At 48.6% G+C, this 20,505-nt stretch overlaps 1 protein-coding gene across 1 annotated transcript; it reads left to right on the top strand.

The window, feature by feature from the left end:
* Nucleotides 1-44: 44 nt before the first annotated feature.
* Nucleotides 45-7,555, top strand: TYW3 (tRNA-yW synthesizing protein 3 homolog; the record flags this gene model as incomplete). Its single annotated transcript, XM_026042470.1, has 5 exons — nucleotides 45-131; nucleotides 3,968-4,066; nucleotides 4,876-4,947; nucleotides 5,194-5,327; nucleotides 6,221-7,555. Coding segments are annotated over 5 exons (615 nt in total), but the record flags the coding sequence as incomplete, so codon positions are not given.
* Nucleotides 7,556-20,505: the final 12,950 nt, after the last annotated feature.

Raw genomic sequence — 20,505 nt, 5'->3', positions numbered from 1 at the left:
GCCCGGCCCGCCCCGGCCCGCGCCCCGCGCCATCGCCTCTCTCTTGGCAGGACGCGCGCGGGATCGCGGTGCAGAAGCGGGGCTGCGCCTGGCTGCTCGTCACGCACGACCTGTGCACGCCGGGCGCGCTGGTAAGAGCCGCGCGGAGCGGCCCCCGCACCTAACCCGGCCCGAACCCGAGCGGCCCCCGCGCCGCGGCCCCGGCATCGCGGAGCGCCGCGGGCCTCGCGATCAATGGCTGACTGCACAAGGCTGGCTTTTAAATGGCAGCCTCTGAAAACCTGAGATGCAGTGAGTTTGAGCTGTGCTTAACCCTTTCCTTGCTCCGAACCAGCAGAGCTGAGCTTTTCTTACCCTGGTGGTGTCCCTCTCCTGAAAGGTGACTGTGTAGAATAACTGTATTTCTTATTTCTGCAGTTACTGTTTGGGTGCTTGTTTTTTCCTTCTCACTGGGCTGCAGCAACATGCCAAGTGGAGACTAATTTTGATTTAAACACCTTCCTATCCAGAACCAAAGTAACTGTAATTCCCATGGAGTGCTAGCTGGGTCAGGAAGCCACGAGCTGTTCTCAGGCTGACCAGGCTGCACTAAAGGAGGTTCTTTGTGGATTCCTTGTTATTGCAGGCGGAGCGGCTGCCGTGCAAGAGCCGCGGCTCCCGGCAGGCACTGCACTGCAAGTGCTTCCTGACAAGTTATCACGAGTCCGCCTTGCTGCAAACAGCTCCATTTGCAAGCACCTGAGACCAGCAAACAGTGAGTCTCTTATGCTGCATTTTTAATATGGCATCTTAAAATTCGCTGAAATAATAAAAAAAAAAGCTTTACTTTTCAAAATAGGCTGCTCTCTTATTATCTCTTTGCAGTGTATATTCTAAAACTGAAGCAGTTACAGGATCACAGATTTTCTCACTTATTAATAACTCATTTTACAGATACGTATACACTTGCACATATATACAAAAGAAGCCCCATCTCTACAAACATGTCATCACTAATATTTGCTCCGGATGATGTGCAGGCAGCTCGGTAGCAAAGCAGCGTTTGCTGCAGTCCAGCTGGGTTTGCCTTGGGCAGGAGGCAGCAGGGCAGCACCCGGCCCTTTCCAGAGGAGCCGCTTGCTTCTATTTTCAGTTCCTTTTAGTAGGCATATGGCTAGCAACTTTTTACTGCTTGAATTGCAAGAAAAATGCCTTTTAAACAGCTATGCTCTGCTGGTTGGAAAAAGGTCGACTAGTCCAGTGTTCATGGAAGGAGAGGGGCTAGTAGAGCTGTGGGTCCTGTCTGTTTTGCTTTTTATCTAGGAGACTATTTGATGTACTGTGTATATCAACCTCAACAATACAAGTTTAGAATATTTTGTTTTGTAATTGATTTTTCCCAGCACTTAAAGAAAAAGCTTTATATACTATGAAGAACCTGTTTACAAGGTTTTTAGTACTCTACAAATATTAATTGTTTAATTCTCAGATTGTCTAAAACTGAAAAAGGTCCCGTTTTTTGTGTTTTGTTGTTGTTTTTCCATGTCATGCTATTGGCACTAAACTCAGACACTTCAGCCTTGACTTGAGGTCCGTGTATGCAGCAGAACCCAGGCAGCTGCTGCCCCATACCTTGTTATATGCACATGCAGAGCCRTTTGCCTTCCCTGGACCACTGCACATGTACTTTCACGTGTGTGTCGGGACGGAGCGTGAGGTCCTTGTGCTTTCCCGCAGCGCGGGCTGCCGGGCGCCCCATCCCGTTCTGGGCGGGCGCTGCAGAAGGGCCGCRTGCCCCGGCACCAGTGGGGCCAGCGCCAGGGCCGCAGCGGCCGCGCGCGCTCTGCCCCGGCCGCCCCTCCGCGCACAGCAGCTTCCTGCCTGCTGTCGCTTTGTCAGTCCCTCCTGTGTCTGAAATACAGGGATTTTTCACTCGTGTGCATTCTTTGTTTTTGGAATTTCCTAACACTGACAGATATTCTGTCATCTCACTGTCCTAACTGGGCTTTGTTTATAGATGGGCCTCATGCAGGGTGTTTTTCCATCAAAATCTTCGGGAGCAGAGCTGAGTCTGAAATGTTACAGACTTAACAGAAAATTACTTTTCAAATTTCTCTATTGAATTGATTTTACCTCATACTAGTCCTTTAGAAGCAATAAGGTGATTAAAAAAAAAAACCCTTACTTGGAATATTTCATTCCATCAATAAAGTTTCTGCTGAAACCAGTAAGCCAGCCTTGGGGCAGCACGAACATTCATGTATGGCTTTCCCAGATGTTTCTGTTCCCCTGGTGAAAACTTGTCTCTGGGCTGCCTGTGAGATTAGTTATCCCTTTTGGAGAGGCAGAGGCGCGTGGAGCTCCCCGCGGCACGGCGCACGCCTCGGGTATGCTCTCCAGTACCGCATTAACTCGCGCACGGGTCTGCATCACTTGGCTTCCAAGCACGTCAAGTGCTGTCAGCTGCCGACGCGCTGTGCTCAGAGTCCCGCATGGCTCTGCGGCCAGAGCAGAGTTTTCAGAGATGGCAAAACACCCAGAAAGGGAACACTGGAGCCGCAGAGGCCGTCGGAGGCCGTAGGGGACGCATCCCGCGCCGGGAAGGGGCTGCTGGGCCCCGCTAGCACTGGCACCGGCCGGGCAGAGCAGAGCAGAGCTGCTGCCCCCAGCAGCCCCGCAAACACACAACGAGCTGGGTTGGGGGTTTCTGCGCTCTGCCGCGCTCCTCTGCCCTGCTTCCCATCAGCGTGAGCACAGCTGCGGTCACTCGGCATCCTCATAAAGCCGGGCACGTAAATCCTGTSACTTGGTCCCTCAGAAAGAGCTGTCTTCAACTTGGAGTGACAGCAGCTGCAGAGGGGGTGCTGTATGAGCACATCTCACTATTTCTCAGGATTTAAAAGGAAAAGAGTTGTCACTTGAGCAGTTTGCTCTTGTACTGTCAGTAGTGTCTTAAAAACRCAGGAGAACATTATTTTCTAATGACTTTTATTGAATATATTCATTTTGCAGGAAACATGAGAAAGAATAGACAAAGCAAAATATATGAGAAAGCAATTCATATTTTCCAAGTTAATATAGCAACATTTTAATATTGTGAATTAAGCAAGTGAATGTGAATAAGAAGCAGAGCGACCTAAACAGTACATGGAATACAGAACAATGGAATATTATTAAAGTAATATATAATGTAACTGCTTCAAAGCAATCTTTCTGAAAGGAAAGAAGTAGCATAACCCCTTGAGGTTGTTCTACATAAACGTAGCATAGAAAARCAGAAATTGTAGTACTGCACAGTACCATTCTCCATGTTTGCAGATGCAGGAAAATTTGTCACTAGTATCTCACACTTTTTACAAAACTGGAGTCTTAAGGTAACATTTAGAATGGTATATATAGGAAGTTATTTGCCCTCTTTTCCCCCGTGGTTTATGCCTGTAATTTCAACCTCTGAAGGTTTTCTTTTTTATCTTTTTAACTGTCATACAGTAGGCAAGGCAGYGTTGTTTAAACTAAGATTAAAATGTGATCATGTACATTAAGCTATAAATTTAATCTGCTGTAACCCCAAAGTTCTCTGAAGCTGAGGAATGTACTTGAGCAGCTCAATGTCTTTGATTGTACAGAACAGCGTAAAAAAAACCCTGACTGCTCAGGTTTCATCTGATTGCAGGCAAACAGTCGTCTTCCTGTGCTGTACTGACTATATCAATTCATTTGAATGTACAAAGAAATAAACAGGGAAGCACATTAAAGTTTTAAAGTCTATCTTGCCATGAATTTCTATCAAACCTAGTTTAGCTAACAGAAATCTGGGAGTCTAGGCAATTTCTGTGCATTATGAGCAACGAAAAATTGAAAAGAGYTGAAAGGAACAGGTTAATTTGCTGTGTTTTTAATGCTTGTTTTACACACTAGCTGGCTTTATTTTTTGACGAGTAACAGTGCCCGTTTTCAGTGTTACTATAAACGTTTGTGCCTTTTCCAGATGACTGCGCTAGAAGGAGCCACTGGTGACGTCGTATTCAAGTTTGAACCCTTTGTTCTTCATGTGCTGTGTCGAGAGCTGCAAGATGCACAACTTCTGGTAAAATTACATCAAGCAACAATGTGACATTGTTATTTCACTATATTCCTTGCTGCACAAGTAAAAGTATTGGCTCCTGAGTAGGTTTTAACAGTAAGAATATTCCCAGCTGTACTGCAYGTTTAATAACTAGGGTAGTAAAAATAAGCTAATGAAGAAAACATAGCCTTAAACTTACTAGAGATTTTGCTGCACTTTTTAGAAAACAAGATTACTTGACTACTTCTGTATTTTAGCTGAAGCAGGTTGGCAGGTTAAAAAAAAAAAAAGACAAGAAATCCCGGAGAGCCTGTGTTGCTTTCATTGGCTGAATATGAGAGGTTTTTTGTAAGTCATTTTGCTGCTTGCCAAGCCATTTGGCTCTGGTGTTCACCTAATTGAGTAGCACCTTTGCCTTCTACTTTCCCAGAACAACTCTGGAGAGCCTAAGGCGTGATGGGTTTGTTCCATGATTCACGTAGAGGGGAGCTGGTAAGCGTCTCTCAYGGAGGTGCTGCCCGTTAGCTGTGGGTGCTGCACAATGGCCTGTAGCATTACGAGGGCTCCAGCAGCTAAAACAGTGCAGTGCAAGGGAAACACGAGCGTCTCAACTGCGTTCATGGTTTAAGGTAGGACAATCAACTAGCAATGGTTTCTGAGAACCAACCACACTGTTTTATGGCTTCAAATGCAACTATTATTGCATTAACCTGGGGAAATGATTTTTAGTAAGTTCTTGACAAACTGGATTCATGACTTGCATTGCAATTTGTAATACAGTCTTGCTGTGAAAATGTGCATGATCTGTTTGACATGTATTTGTTCTGCAGCTTTCTGTAGCTATGGATTCTGGGTTCAGGAACTCTGGTATTACAGTTGGCAAAAAAGGAAAAATTATGATGGTAAGGACTTCTTAACTATAAATAATTTGAACAGATATTCCACTAATGTTTGACGAGATCTGAATAGTAAGGTGAAAAATTGCTATTTCACAATATTGTGGTGAAAAGAGATCTGCTTTACTTGACAACAAATTAAACAATTGTGTGCTTGTCTTTTTTCYTCTTGTAATGAATTTCCTATATTTAAATAACCCCTATAAAATAAAATATCTTTATACTAGATGAATACTTAAATTTGTGTTTTAGGCTGTGCGGAGCACTCATTGCTTAGAAGTTCCACTGAGCCACATGGGGAAACTCCTGGTCTCTGAAGAATATATTGAATTTCTGGTACACATAGCAAATCAAAAAATGGAAGAGAACATGAGAAGGATTGACAGGTTTGTTAGATTACACTAATTCTATTGATGACRTTAAATGCGTAAGTGAAAAGTGGTTAGGAGAGGCCATCTAAGAAGAATTCTACATGTTAAAAAAAAATTTACAGGTCTGAAATGTGGGTTCYCTTAACTTTGAGCTCTGAAGACTGTAAACTATTTATTTAAACAAAGCCTATAAGCAGTATGGGTTTGCAGACTGAGTTTGGTATTAAGTAGCATTCAGTTTTCTTTTTCTGTTGATAGCAGGAGCGTTTTRTTTTTGTTGTTTTTTTAACACAGGAACAGTTTCAGATTGCAATGCACACTTTAATCACCTACAGATTTTTACAGTTTCCAAAATTGATGATTGATGAAGGAGATGGAAGGCTACCTAGATTTGGGGTCTTTTATGTTTTTCTTTCCAAATATGAGGAACAGAACAGGCAGAAGAGCCAAGTGGTGTGAAGATCAAACGGATGCTGCAGATGCACTTACTTTACTAAGACCAGTTTGTTTTTGTTTGTTCATTTAAAATCTCTGTAGTTGTCAGAGAGGTTTAAAGTTGCTACAAGTGGTAGCAGTGCAACCGACTGCAGTTGTTTATTAGACACTGAAAATGATAATGATTTATGGTTTCTGTAAAGTTAATAGGGCCTTAATTGCACATAGGTACATCCTTGTAATTGATTTSTCATATACAAACATTCGAAAGAGAAGCGATATGGCATAAACATGACACATACTGCTGCTCCTAATTTTTCTTGTGGTATTAATTGGTACATTTAAAGTTTAGTAACAATTTTGTTTTCTTTATGCATTTCCATTGAATTACAAAATCACTAATTTCTATGAGTAATTTAGCAGATCCTACACAAATGTACAACAACATTAACTGCACATTTATTTCCTTCTAGGTTCTACAACTGCTTACAGTTAGCTTTGAAGCCTGCCCCCAGTGCAGACAGCTCGCCCCCCGAAGAGAGAGGGACGCATCTCGACGTGTACGTCCGCAGGAGGAAGAGAAAGGCCGTGGGGAAGCATGGTGGGTGCGCCTCTCCGGCTGACCACAACGAAGAGATGGAACAGGAGGATGACCCAGAAGGCAGTGTCGATATTTTTGGTGAAATTATGGAGTAGACCAAGACATTTGTAAGCATGTGTCAAAGTGAACAATTGTACTGCTCTTCATAAGAGATACAGATACTACTCTGTTCTAAGTGGTTCTAAGTAATCACACTTATGGACATTTACCTAAAGAAAGTAATTAAACTGAGTTGTCACTGAGTTTTATGTCACAGAAGCATGGAGAAAAAGACTTTTTTAAAAAAAAAAAAATGAATTTATTTATTTTGGTTTGTCAGTTATTGCAGAAATAACCATTTTGTTGCAGCTGTTCGCCACATCCTCCATGGACACTGTGGGAGCAATCTCCTTCTAAACGCTGCCTGTGCTCCTTCTCGTTTCTGCAAAGGAGCGGGATTGTGGGAGCCGAGTTATCTTGAAGGCTGTTGCACGGAGCAGCGTGCAGCAGCACAACCGGCCAGCGCAGGGCCGTGCTGCAGTTGGCCAAAGCCAGGRACCTGCTCTGGAGACGAGAGTAGGGACGTGAGCGTCACGCGCCGCTCTGCGTGGGTCGTAGCCAGCAGCTCCCCCTGACCCTGCACCGCACAGCAAAGCTGACACTTGTTTTCCTGCACTTTGCTCTTTGTCCTGGCCTTTAGCCCCGCTGCTCATGTGCTCTGCCTCCCTTGGCTTGCAGCCATCGGCCTTATTTTTCTTTGCATGTTCTAGCCAGCACTGTGTGCTGATAGTTTATTAGTTCACTTCTATATATTTCTCTGTGGCCAGCACCCAACTCCAATTAGGTGCGATTTTTGTGGATTCCTACAATGTACACTGGGAAAGTTTCTCAGTATTGATTCGGGGGAGGTTTTTTGTTTGTTTTTGTGGGGAGCAGGGGAAGGAGGGTGAATTTGTAAACCTGAGCAGCAGTGAACTCTCAGCTCTTACATTTTATGACCTGGTGGTTGCTGACATCCATCACAGGACTGACTGGAGGAAATGGTTGGGCTGGTGCATTACCTCCAGTTTGTGTCGTTAGCGAACTGTCATTGTTTCCATTACATAAACCTACATCTTGGGGGCATTTTAATTCCACTGTAAAAAACCTGACGTGCTAGGTGGCAGCAAAGGGAAAAAGTAATGGAGGCTTTAAAGAGATTCTGGAAGCCCCGCTGGGCTGCGTTTCCAGAGCAGGCACGCCAAGAAAAATAAACTTGTGCCCTTGGGTGTTAGTTATTTGTGTTTCTGCGTGACGAGCGGTGCAGTTTGGTGTGATTTGTGTCGTGCTTCCCTTGGGCCTGGGCCCTGCGTACCCCGCCGTGCCGTGGGAAGGCAGGAGCGACGCGCATCCTGCCCTGTGCAAGAGCCCTCAGACAAGTACATAGACATGTGAGCTGCCCTTGCTGCTAACTGCAAGGAAATGGAGCTGAGTAGCTCTGCTCTGTACCTCGTTAAGCAGCGGGGAGCAGTGGTGGGGCTGCAGAAGGGCCGCAGCAGAGCTGGGCGCACGGGGCCTCCCCTCGCACACGGGGCCTCCCCGCGCACTGCGCTCCCGCAGCGCCTGCGTCCCCAGGCTCCCASGGCTGCCTGCACCTCTGCCTTCGGGAGGCTCGGCCCAAGAGCTTCATGTGCACATGACGTGGGTTAAACACTATTGCACATATTGCGTGCTATGGTTGCAGAATGTCCTCATTGCTGCTAGAAATACACAATTTTTTCATGGTGTGTTGGTAATTTATTTTTATGTAATGTGGTATTGAGGAGGATGTTTAGCATCAGCTGAAAATAACACACAGTGTAACTGTGTGTTATACACACAGTTAGAGAAAATAACACACAGTGTAACACGGCCCCCTGCGAGGACAGGGAGCAGCGCACGGACAGGACAGACAGGATGGAGCACGTGTCGCCCTTGGCTCCGCTCCCGGCCTGTCCCGTGCTCGTGGCACTGGTGCAGGTGCCACCTTTAGTCAGCTTTTCTCTGGAGAAATCGTTCCTGTTCTCATTTTTTGCATGATCCCATAAAAGAACAAAACAAAACCAAAAAGGTATTTTCAAACCAATTGATGTCGTTCAAGCTGAACACGATTCCACTCCTCAGATTAACTGTATCTGCTGTTCATGGCTGTTGTGGGTAGAAGAGCAGAGGACAAACTCCACGGTGCTGTTTAATCAATCCGTGGTTTTGCCTGTGCTGCCGCATCCAGCACGCGTTCCATGCCGGACGGGAGCGGTGCCGCTCCAGGCACCGTGGACTCGCACTGCACAACGCACTGCATGTGGCCCCTTCCCTTCCCGTCCCATCCCATCCCGTCCCGACCCCCGGCCACAGCAGCAGAGGTGCCGCAGATCCCCGAGCTCAGAGCGCGTGAGGATCCCCGTCTTGCCTGGCCCTACGTATGAGCAGTGGCCGTTTCCCTCTCTCTGCATAAGCACCTTTGAAATGAGAGTTCCCAGTATTTTCTGACTTGACATGGGAATTGCAGTCGGCAGTGCAGTGAGTGTTTGTAGATGGTTGTTCTGCTATTTTTAGTCATTGGTAACATTTCAAAATTCCTTGTTTTCAAGTTAAAATGGAGGACTGCTGCAAAAGGTAAAGGTAAAAAGCTGCATCAAGACTTTAGGGGCTCCCCTGATTTGTGTACATGTTTGTGTGTGTATGAAGAGGATCAAGTTCTTAGGAAAGCACAACCAGAGCAGCGTCCTGGGCGGTTTCCAAAGAAGTGCTGAGAAGAAATTCCTTAAGAAATTCAAGGAAATTAGAAGAAAAAGAAAGCAGGCTTGTGCGCCTTGCTGCCCACCTCATTGGTGCACCCCAAGAGAAAGTCCCCGAGAGCCATTTCTCTAAACCTCCCTGTTCCGCTGCGACTCCAGCAGCTTCGTCCACCCCCTGGGCTGCAGGCAGAAACACATACACGTGTGCACGCACATACACGCGCACACACACATACGAGCACACACACATACGTGCACACACACATGCTCACACGTGTGCTCCCACTGCTCCAGGCCGCAGTGGAGCGGAGCCGCCATCCCTTCCGTTTGCCCCCTTTGCGGAGGGGATGGCAGCTTCTCGCTGCGCTGCTGCCGGACAGATGGACACACCAGGGAGCTGCCCGGGCAGCCTGGCCTGGCATTAATAGTGTGGACAAAAAAGAAGGACCGTTCACAGGTGCAATTCCGCTGAGCTCACGYATCGGCTCTGTTTTCCACTGCCCCGCATCGTGCGGAGCCGTGCTTCGGAGCACACCTCCCGTAAGGCTGTTTCCCGGTGCCACGGGTCCTTCTACCGGGGGGACCATGCGGGCAGAAGGGGTAGTGTGGAGGATCCGCAGCACTGCGGCCTGAGACRGGAGCCGGAGCAGCAGCGCAGGGCTTCCCGCAGCCGCTCAGCTGGACACCCGAGCTCTGAGCGCAGTCCTCGCGTGATGCTCAGCAAGCTCTGTCGAACACATCTCGTTSAGGGAGTGTCTGCACCGAGCTCTGCGCTCCGCGTCCTGCAAGCGGCGGCTCAGCTTTCATGGGGTCGTTAAACACTTTGGAAGGTGCCTCTCATGCTCTCCCTTCCAAATCACATCTCAGGCCCGGATTTTCCCGCGTGCCCTCAGATGTACTTGCAGCACCAGGCAGCGGTGCTGTGTGGAGTGGAGCAAAGGACACGGTGAGCGGAGCGCCAGCTGTGCCCCCCGCGCAACCCGTGGCACCCGGAGCTGCCGTCACAGGCACCGACTGGCCAGGGGCTCCCTCCTGGCCCCGRCGCCACCAGAGCATCCCAGCGCGGGATTCTCCGTGGCACCTGCACAGAGCCAGGACAATGCCTGCCCCGTGGCCAGACATTCCCACCGGGAAAGCCCCATGTCCCTGAGCATGTCCGCGTGCTCGGCACCGTGCTGCTGCTCTGCTTCCTGCCCCACCAGCCGCTATCGCCAGGAATGGGGGAGCAGCCACAGGAAAAGCACCTGACGAGCAGCGCCTGCCTCCCAACATCCCTCTGAAATAATAACGATTTACCAAATGGCTAGGAAGTTGTTATAATTCCTTTTCCAAATTATTGCTCGCCCTTTAGATTAGAAATGAGGCCGAGGTTAGCAATCAGCCCTAAATGGAAGGATTTCTGAAGGAGCGGCACTTGTCTGATTGTGAAGTGGGACCATTACCGCCTTGATTGAGCGCTCTGCGCCGCCTGATTCGCACGGCGCGGGCGGCACATTCACGGCCCGGCGCAATCACGGCCGCCTCCCGCCCCGCGCGCCGGCTCGGGCGCCCGCGCAGCTGCCGCTCCCGGCGCCCGCACGCAGGGCCCCAGCAGCCGCTCCCGCTCCTCGCCGCCGCCAGCCTCGCTTTGCCAGTCACTGCCGCTCTGCAGCAGACAAATCTGCTTCAGGGCCGGCCTGTGGGCCCAGGCGCGGGCCGCGCTCTTGGCCGCGAGCTCCAGGAGCGCTTTGTCAGCACTGGGACGGTTCCGCAGCCACCACCAGCCACAGAGCCCGGCCGGTGCAGCAGGGCCGGCCGCTGAGAGCCCCGGCCGCGCGACGCAGCCCCTCACGCGCAGGACAACCCGCTCCGCGCGGCCCCGGCACCCGGGAACCCGCCGCACGCGCGGGCGCTGGTGGTCCTCCCCAGCGTGCCCCTTTGGTTCCGGCTTTACAGTAAAATTACCGGCAGCAGTTTACAATTATGGGGAACAATAATAACTGCACATGCTTTCATCTGCACATACAATTACAATAAACTACATGCTTTAATAGGATTGTGAAAAATCTGTGTTTGACCCATACAAAAAAGTAAACATTCTTGTTCTGGATACTATATCATTATCACAACAAAGAGAAACTTCTGAAATCTGATGATTTAAACATCTGGAGAATGTTAATCACTTCAAAATGACGGATGTTTTTTATTTTAGCTTTTGACAGACACACTCCTTTCATAGATAGACGATTATTTACATAAATTACATCATCAATGTGAAAAAAAAAAATCAAAAATAACTTCAAAGGCTAAAGAGCTTAATTAAAAGGAGCCTTTTATTTCCCCCTCGCAGAACAGGATAAATATGGGAACGCGTAGTGGGAGAAGGTCTCTCGTCCTCACTTCCAGCCTGGCACGGGCTGCCGCAGGCTTCCCAGCGCACGGCTCCGCAGTGGTGCTGCCCGGCGGCGCTGCCCGCCAGCTCCGCTCCACGTCCGTGCGGGAATCCCGAGGGCTGCGGCGGCGGCTGCTCCATGCCCAGCTGCAGCACTAGCACGTGGGGCACCTTGGCTGGGCAGTTGCCTGGCTCAACCAAGCACCCGGGGCTGCCACGCTCGGTGCTGAGCTGGACGGCTCTGCTGAGTCTCTCGCAGTCACCACCGGCCGGGCTCGGAGAGCAGCTGCATGGGCGGCCAGCACGTTCCCGCATCCCAGAGCTGGGAGCTGCTGCATCCCAGAGCCAGCGGATGCTGCATCCCAGAAGCCAGGGGCTGCTGGATCCCAGATCTGGGGGCTGCTGCATCCCAGAAATGGGGGCTGCCGCATCCCAGAGCCAGGGGCTGCTGCATCCCAGAGCTGGGGCCTGCTTCATCCCAGAGCTGGGGGCTGCTACCTTCCAGAGCTGGGGACTACTAAATCCCAGAGCCAGGGGCTGCTGCATCCCAGAGCCAGGGCCTGCCGCATGCCAGAGCAGGGGGCTGTCACATCACAGAGCTGAGGGCTGCTGCATCCCGAGCCAATGGCTGCGGCATCCTGAGCCAAGAGCTGCTGCATCCTGGAGCTGGGGGCTGCCACATCCCAGAGCCAGCGGCTACCACATCCCAGAATAGGGGGCTGCTGCATCCCAGAGCCAAGGAATTCCCACATTCCAAAGCTGAGGGTTGCTGCATCCCAGAGCCGAGAGGCTCTCACATCCCAAACCAAGGGCTCCCGCATCCCCGAGCTAGGGGCTCCCATAACCCACAGCAGAGGGGCTCCCACATCCCAGAGCCGAGGGCTCCTGGGGGCAGCAGCCTGGGGAATGGCACCCCATGGAGCGCCCCTCTGCCCGGCCTCGCGCGTCTCGCGCTGCCGCTGACTTGCCCCAATTTAGCTGATCCGCTGCAATTTCCTCCTACACGGCACGCCGGGCTGCACGCTGACCTCAGACAATTTGTCTTCTCCCTGGGAGAAACATCACCCAAAAGGAAGCTATTAAGTCAAGAAGGTAATTCTGCAAGAGCGGCCCACTGCATAAACACAGCTTGACCTCAGGTAATTTATTTCTGTCCTTCACAAAGGAACCTGAGATACGATGGATACATTTCAGCATCTAAATCGGTGAATAAAAAAGGAAAAGAAAAAGAATTTTAGACAGATTTTGTGAGAGGTTTTCTTTAGTATTAGAAGCTGAAAAACTGAGGAGAATTGTTAAAAGTAAGTCTTTAAAATTTAAAAAGAGATTTTGTGTCCACATTTCACAACATAAACAACTGTGGATGGCAGAGTTCAGTGTAGGGATCTGCTGAGCAGGTATCTGTCATTCACCTCCCACCATGAATGTGTCAAATTGTCTTGATCCACTGAACATTTAATATCATGGAAAAGCCTTAATTTCTTATTGATTTTGAGAATTTGCTAAAAGCTGGGCATCAGTTTTAAAAAAAAAGGAAAGTGGGGGGAGATAAAATGTCAAAAGAAAAATGAATTCCAATGACTCTGGGTTGCAGGAGGGGTCTGTCTTCATTAATTAAATGATTCATTAATACTCTGCTAGTATTTTGCTTAGCGCAGAGCACCAGCGCTTCCTCCGCACTGACAGAGATGTATGAAGGTGAGCCCTCCTAGCAGGGCGCAGAGCTTGCAGCCCACGTTCTCATGGGCGAGGGAGCGGGCGAGCTGCTCCCACAGGGTCCCACAGCCCCAGYGGCTCCTCGCCCCTCTCTGCAGGACAAGCTCCAGGGCCGGAGCCCCCGGGAACTCCCCAGAGCCCAGGAAGCAGCTGGTCGGGAAGGGAGGGACGTGACACGAGTTTAATGTCCCCAAAGCCAGTTTGGGGAGTTACAAAGGAGTCACAAAGCTAGGGAACCCCCCAGTGCGATTGTGCGAGGAAACTGCTGGGACGGGAGCCTCCACAGCGGGTGGTCCCTGTCTGGAAGAGGAGGACAGGGAGAGCCTGTGCTTTGGAAACTGCAGGTTTGCGACGTGGTCAGAGCTTCCCACACCAGCAGAGCGCAGCGGGACGGTGCCACGCGCTCTGTAGCCCACTCACCAACCTCCCTCCTTGCAGCTACACACGTGAAATGGTTAATTGCATTTATCGATGGGAAGGCGCACGATTCCCAGCCTGCAAGAGCAGCTCCCTTCCACGCCCGGTGTTTACATGTACATCAAATAACACACTTTCTGCAAGCCCCGGTATTTGTGGTTCAGGCGACTCAGCGATATCGACTGCTGCCCAGCCGGCCGCGTGTGGGCCCCACGAGCTCGCTGCGAGCACCCAGCCCCACTGCAAAGCCTCACAGCTCTGCTTGTTCTCACCTGCCGAGCACGAGCGCGTGCGGCTGACAAAAGTAAAATCTGCTTTTTGTTCCCACTCTTGTCATCCAAATGGGATTTCACAACATACTACAGGCTCTCCAAAACCTCCTTGAAAAGCGTGAACCAGAGGAGAAAGACAGTTCGATTTGCTAACTTTTGACCACCTCTTTGTTTCTGGTCCCTCACCACCAGCTGGAAAGACTTCTTTATATTTTGTGCCAGGAAAGTGAGTTTGTTTCTTGGCAGGAAATTATTGTGCAATCTTCCCTCCTTCCACGTTTTCCACTTGAAATTGTAAATTCTTTTCACAAGGGGTTCACTCCATGTGCTCCGAGCCAAAGAGCTCCATTTCCTGTCCAAACCTTCCTCCTGACACAGCACAAGGAGCTTTGGTAGCTCCGGGTTTATTTCTGGTGGAGCAGCTCTCAGCAGGTGGGTTCTTGGGCAGCCTGGCATGGAGCACAAACCTCCCGTTAGCAGGAGATGCTTCGGACCTGCCCAACCTGCCAGCTCCCACTTCTGACTGCTTCCCAGCAAGGATCGTGGCAGCAGGAGCCCTGTGGAGAGGGGACCCCTCGCACAGCCCCATTCTGAACCAGCTCCAAGACCATGGAAAACACTTTCCCCTTCGGACAAAGGCCTTGGCAGGCGGCACTCGGGGCATGAACAAGGATCGGTGCTGCATATTTGGCCTCAAAAGCTCCCAGAGCAGAGCTCAGACAGTCCAGATCTCCAGAACAGCAGAACGTCTCCTCATGAGCAATGGCTACAAAGTGTTTTAAAGAAAAGAATGAGAATTTAGTCCCATGTTTTATAACATTGATTGTATTGGCCATTTATTGTTTCAATAAATTACATTGTCTGGAGTATAGTTTCCTCAATACAATAGCTTTATCTTGGCAGTACACACGCTCAATAAAGCAAGGGAGCATCTGCTGCCTTTCACCTTCACTCTAACTCTCCAGTAGCAGTCATTACCTCTGCTGGAAAAGAAGTCCCCAAATACCTGTCAAAGTGTCAAGCTGGAGAATAGGTCAAGTTTGTGAGCTCTTTGAAGATCAACCCGTCACTACATATTTCTGTGAAGGGCCAAAGAACTTTCTAACATAGTATGTAGCAGCTTGTAAGAGCTGCTGGAGTTAACCTGAGCTTAAAAAAAAAAAGAAAGAAAGAAAGAGCAAGTCAAGATGAGTGACAAAATGTGATTCCCTGAGAAGACTTGGAATATCAGACCAACAGAAAAGCTACTGAGCACAATAAACACATTTGTTTGCAAGAAGTTAAAATAAAAACAAACATCARTCTTTGCATTCAAGACTCTGGGGGATCCATGCTCTCACCTCCACTTTCCATACGCGTTTCTAGCTCATACTGGCCTGGAAAAGTAACTCTTTGCTAATCTGTTTCCTTCCCTCAAAATACAGTCAGGCTGAAAATTGCTTGTAAGGGTTTTCGGCTGCCCTGGTGAGCCCACCCTCACGGTGCTAACTAAAGTGATCACAACAAACGTTGCCTCTGCAACCACTGCCTACATGAGCCTGAGGAAGCCTTGTAGGAAATGAACCCACATGCCTGAGCTGAGCAAGCRGAGTCACTGGCGTTATTAACCACAGGTGTTTACAATTGCATGTCAGATCCTCATTCAGGGGCTTCCTACGGATGCAGGGAATTACTGGTGTATTAAAAAAACAGTTGCTGAAATTCCACTATTTTGAGGTATATTGATAAAAAAAAGCAGGCTGACATACACAGGACCCCTAAAATATCTTGGATTGTTAGCGTCCAATTTAATTTTGAAACTTGCACATCTGCTGCACAGCTTGTTTTAGCTTTGCAAGTTCACAAAAAAGCACAGATAAAACTGAAAACGCTCCGTAACTGCTTGTGTGCCTGCACAACTGTGTGCATGCAAGTTGCACACCGGTTTCAAGTGCCTGAAGAGCCATCCCAAATAACTCACTGCAGCCGCCTGCACCACAACTGTGTCTGGAGGACTGAACGTGGCRTTGTCAGGGCCTGCTCTAGGGACCTGGTGACAAGGGGAAAGGTCAAGGTACTGGACACCTCTGCACCCCAGGCGAAGGGAGTCACAGCCTGCAGGACTGCCAGCACCTGAGACCACAGAGAAAGCCCAGGGCAAGACACAGTGGGAAGGATCATTTACGCTAACTGGACGCACACAGCTCCACTGATGGGAAGCACCCCAGCGTGACAGGGTGGCTGGATGTTGTCTTTGATCATCTTGATTGTTGTCTTGATTATCCTTGAGCAGTCACAGTGACCAGGACATGTCCCTGAGGACTGGACGAGCCCATGCACCGGCACAGGCTTTGGCGTCCCGCACCCCTCACGCCAGCTGGACACAGGAGCCTGGTGACCCCAGTGTCTGCTCCGAGCTGCCACGGCTCCATCAGCAGCATCCATAGGCCACGTTTTCCTTTGTATTAGGGTTGACATTGCTGTGACAAAATCATTGTGATTACACCTGAGTGCCACAGGAAAGCTGCCCCAGTTCCTTATTCACACATCCCTCACAACACCCAGTAATGAACCCTCCTTCCCTAATGTAGGGTTTGCTTCTCCAGCTCACTGCCTTCGCCTCTGTGGATAACCGTGGCCTTGACTTTCCTTCTCCACTTCCACTAATTTTCAAGGGTCTGCAACATGTCATTGTGGAGTTCCCCTACCTCTGCAGAGCTGAATAAACCCTTTTCACACAGAGCTGCTTGGGAATAGGATATATAGCTGCTCCACATCGTGAGTGTTCAGGCATATCGATAAATGGCTTACATTATTTCAGAGACAGAAACCATAAAATACTATGGGCATTAAGGGTAAATTTCAGACACTCCAAGGTGGCAGTTGGATTGTTATGTATCTTTGTAAGTCTCCCAGCTTAAGGTGTCATTCACTTCAGCTAACCTAAACAAGGTAGTTYCTTTGAGCAAGCACTCAAAAGCAGAGTGCATCTCATCCTAGCTCCCCTGAACATCCTTTTCTTGGCTTTAATCTAATTAGGGTTTATCCAGTGCAGATGTTCAGAGCTCCTGGGGTTTCCATGCTCCCTGACCACTCCTGGTCCCTGGGTCTGGTGATTTGGGGAAAGACAAGGCAGGTTTGGCCCATCAGCACTTGAGTCACTGCATGGACTGAACCTGCTGGCCACGCTCCGCACTCCCTGTCGGCGCAGGGAGCGACGTCCAGCTGCCCCCAGCTCAGCCCTGCCGCCGGCCGCAGGCACAGCCTGTGCGTGCGGAATGGCTGAGGCCCTGCGCCGCAGCGTGTGTCGACGCAGCGCGGCCGCCCCGTGTACACGTGCTCCCCGGGCAGCACAAGCCTTGCTGGGACACCGACACTCCGTGCACACATCTGGAAAGCACATCCCATTCCATCTCACTCACCGCAAAAGGCTGCTGCAGTTTAGTCAAATTAAGTGCACTTGCTGCCTCACTGCAGTGCTGCACCATGCAAGCTCTTCTTGCTCTCCAGGCATAGATTTTAGCTGAGATGGAAATAAGGAGTCACTGGAAAAAGCCTGGTACATTTTTGGAATGCATCTTATGTGAATCCATCTAGCTATTATTCGAGTAAACTTCCCTTAGCTCATGAAAAGTCTCAGTGAAAAACTGCTGCTGCACCAGCATCCAGATRGATCTTGGCCCTGGCCTATCCTGGCCTGCCGGTTCCCAGGACCCATGCCACTGCTGAGGGATCCTGAGGCAACTCCACTTGGAGAAAAAAGCTATTTCCTTCATAATCAGCAAAAGTATTAAAGACAAAACAGAGAGCAGGCCACTTCAGGAAGAGAAATATAGTTATTCTGCAAACCTTACAGATCACTTATCTGTAAGCAGGGACATGGGGCTCTCAATTCTTGTATTCATTAGTACCTGAAATCCGCACGCCATAAACAATCCATACCCCATCTCAAAGCAACACGTCTGTGTGAGTTACCAGACAGCAGCACTAAATCAAATCGGAAGCACTGGCAGCATCTGAAGTAGGGATCCCCCCACCGAGACAGGACCTGGACTAGTACCAGAAACACTCCTTGTGCTTAGGTCATTGTTTGAGTAAATCGAGGATAGATGGTGGTTTCCAGTGGGATATCAAGGTTTAGGTATTTGACTGAGAATGTACAACTGCAGCAAGCAAAAGTAAACTGTAAAAGGAGTTTCCTAGGTGTATAAATAAACATTGACGCTAACACAAACAGTCATATCAGATTGTGRCTAGTGCAGCAGACAATAGCTGTTGTATTGTCTCATTCTTACTACAGGGAGCACTGTGACCTTTGGGGATTATGATAAATCAGCTCCTGATGACAATTCAAATAAATAAGAGTAAAAACGATTTGTGATTACAGCTCGGGGACAGGACTTGCGAGGTTTAATGTCTGTCTTTCGCTTTCCCATAGATTCTCTGTATGAACTTAAACCTCTCCAACTTTTTGTGCATTACTTTACCTGTCTTTCAGTATAGTGAACTATAGGTATCCATTTTAATGTGCACTTTAATGACTGTGATATACTCAAAACTGCAGGTAAAACATGTGCTGACACAAACTACAGCACCAAAACCTCAGCTTTATCTGAATCTCTTGTACTGGTATTGTGTTTTCATGGATACTTTCAGGACAGCTTCAGGTAGCTGCTTTCCAAAGTCAGGGATAAAAGAACTTTTCAGTGTGACTCCTGAGTTAGGCTGAGCTTTTACAAGGTACATCAAAATTAGGCTCATGTCAGGATTTGATGTAGATTTTTATATACATGGCACTCTTAAAAGAGTGTTTGTATATCTAAACTATCAACAGAAGTAGCTTCAAGGTCAATCTGAAGAATTTAGACAAGTCAATATATAAAAATGAATTCTCTGGCTCTAGAGAGGAGAGGAGAGGAGAGGAGAGGAGAGGAGAGGAGAGGAGAGGATACCCCTCTGCGAGAGGGGTATTAGGATTAGGAAATGTCATGGGCAGATTTCCCTGATGAAATGATACGACCTTGGAAAGAAAGCTGCAGAGATGCCCTGTCCTGAAAGGACACCTCATAAGGGGTTAGTCACCAAGGTCTGGCTCTCTGCATTTGTCAAGAAGTAGAGACATGCCCAATAAAACCTTCATCACAGTTGAATAAATAATGGAAGTCTCAAAGAGGGGCCATGAGACACCAAGTTTAAGTTTTACTGAGTCCTTCATGGGAAAGAAGGAATGTGGGCTCAGGTGACAGACCCATGAAAGAGGATGGAGAGGGAGGACCATGGGGTAGCGCCATGGGGCTTTACACCCACGGCAGTAGACATGTGGACACGGAGACAGGGCCAGGGAGCACCTGCCAGCGCCGGCTCCTCACGCAGGGAAGCCCSAACTGGAGCTGCAGGCACTTCCAAAAAGCTTCCAGGGACCAATGCGTGCAATCGCCCACAAACCAGCCCTGGAAAGGCTGGCAGACTGACCCTTGCCCGTGGTGTTCCTCTAGCTGCAAGAGGTATTCAAAGGTAACAGACCAAAAGCTTCAGTCCATTAGGGCCGCTATTCAATGTGGATGTAAATAGTACAGCTTACACTTTTAATACCATATTTTTACTCAAGGCCTGCCAAAGACTGCAGCCAAAATGCTGTCAAGGCCCTTCTTTTCACTTTCATTTCCTTCAGAGATAATCTGAGGGAAAACTGTGACTAGGACTGCATTACACAAACTGAAAAAATATGCACTCTTAGAAATAAGTAGAAGAGAAGTAAACAGACATTGAAAGAAAACGTCACCAAAATCTCCAGGTCCCAACAGTCACAGTGATGTCAACAATACTTTGGTAAACTTATAGTTGCAAAGAAAGCACGCAAAATGAAGGCAATATCTCTAAAACTATAAATCAGTTTCCCCTCAAGAGTATATCCATTCATGTCCTATATGCCCTGTGCTGCATGTGCTGCAACAGGTAAAAGAAAATTCAGCCACATGATCACTTTTTAATTACTAAACCAGGTCTTTCAACCCATTCTTGGATGACTTAACCAAGCTGGGAGGCTGAGAAAGTATGACTGATGAGTGCAAGCATAAGAAATATACAGTTGTTAATCTGAAGTTTTCCTCTGTGTTGAGTGATTTTGAATTCCTGCTACAATCACCCTAAGCAAAACCCAGGAGACAAAGCAAATGCTTCACCATGAATCCAGGAACCAGGCGGGGTTTTGTATTGCTGCTGAAGCAGCACAACTCACAGTCCTTGGTGTATTTTCCTCTATAAAACCTGTAAGAGGTGAAGTGATGCACCATTCTACAGAGGTGAATTGAGACAGCGAGAGTGACAGGATGATTTACCTGTAGGCAYGCAGGAAGGCGTGTTCAAACACATGCATGTAAAAAATTTAACTTATATACATAGTCTTTGGTTTGTTCTCCAAATGCAAGACTATTTTCCACRTGTAATCCATTTTCCACATGTAATCTGTGTCCAAAGGCACAAAATTCTAGCAAGAAACAGCAGAATCACCCTAAACTAGCCCTAGCTGTAAGCATCGGAGTTCCATTTGAGATGGCTCCAACTTGGTAGTATCATAGCCTGGCTACAAAACTGAGCTTCCTCTGCAGAATGACTTTGGCAAGAAAAGCAAAACGGGATTTTAGACTGTGTTAAGAATATCCCATCA

Source organism: Nothoprocta perdicaria, unplaced genomic scaffold, assembly GCF_003342845.1.
Source record: "Nothoprocta perdicaria isolate Ctin4 unplaced genomic scaffold, notPer1 scaffold_304, whole genome shotgun sequence".
Classification (NCBI taxonomy): domain Eukaryota; kingdom Metazoa; phylum Chordata; class Aves; order Tinamiformes; family Tinamidae; genus Nothoprocta; species Nothoprocta perdicaria.
Note: the sequence above shows the minus strand (reverse complement) of the source record. Positions and strands in the feature narration are given on the sequence as shown.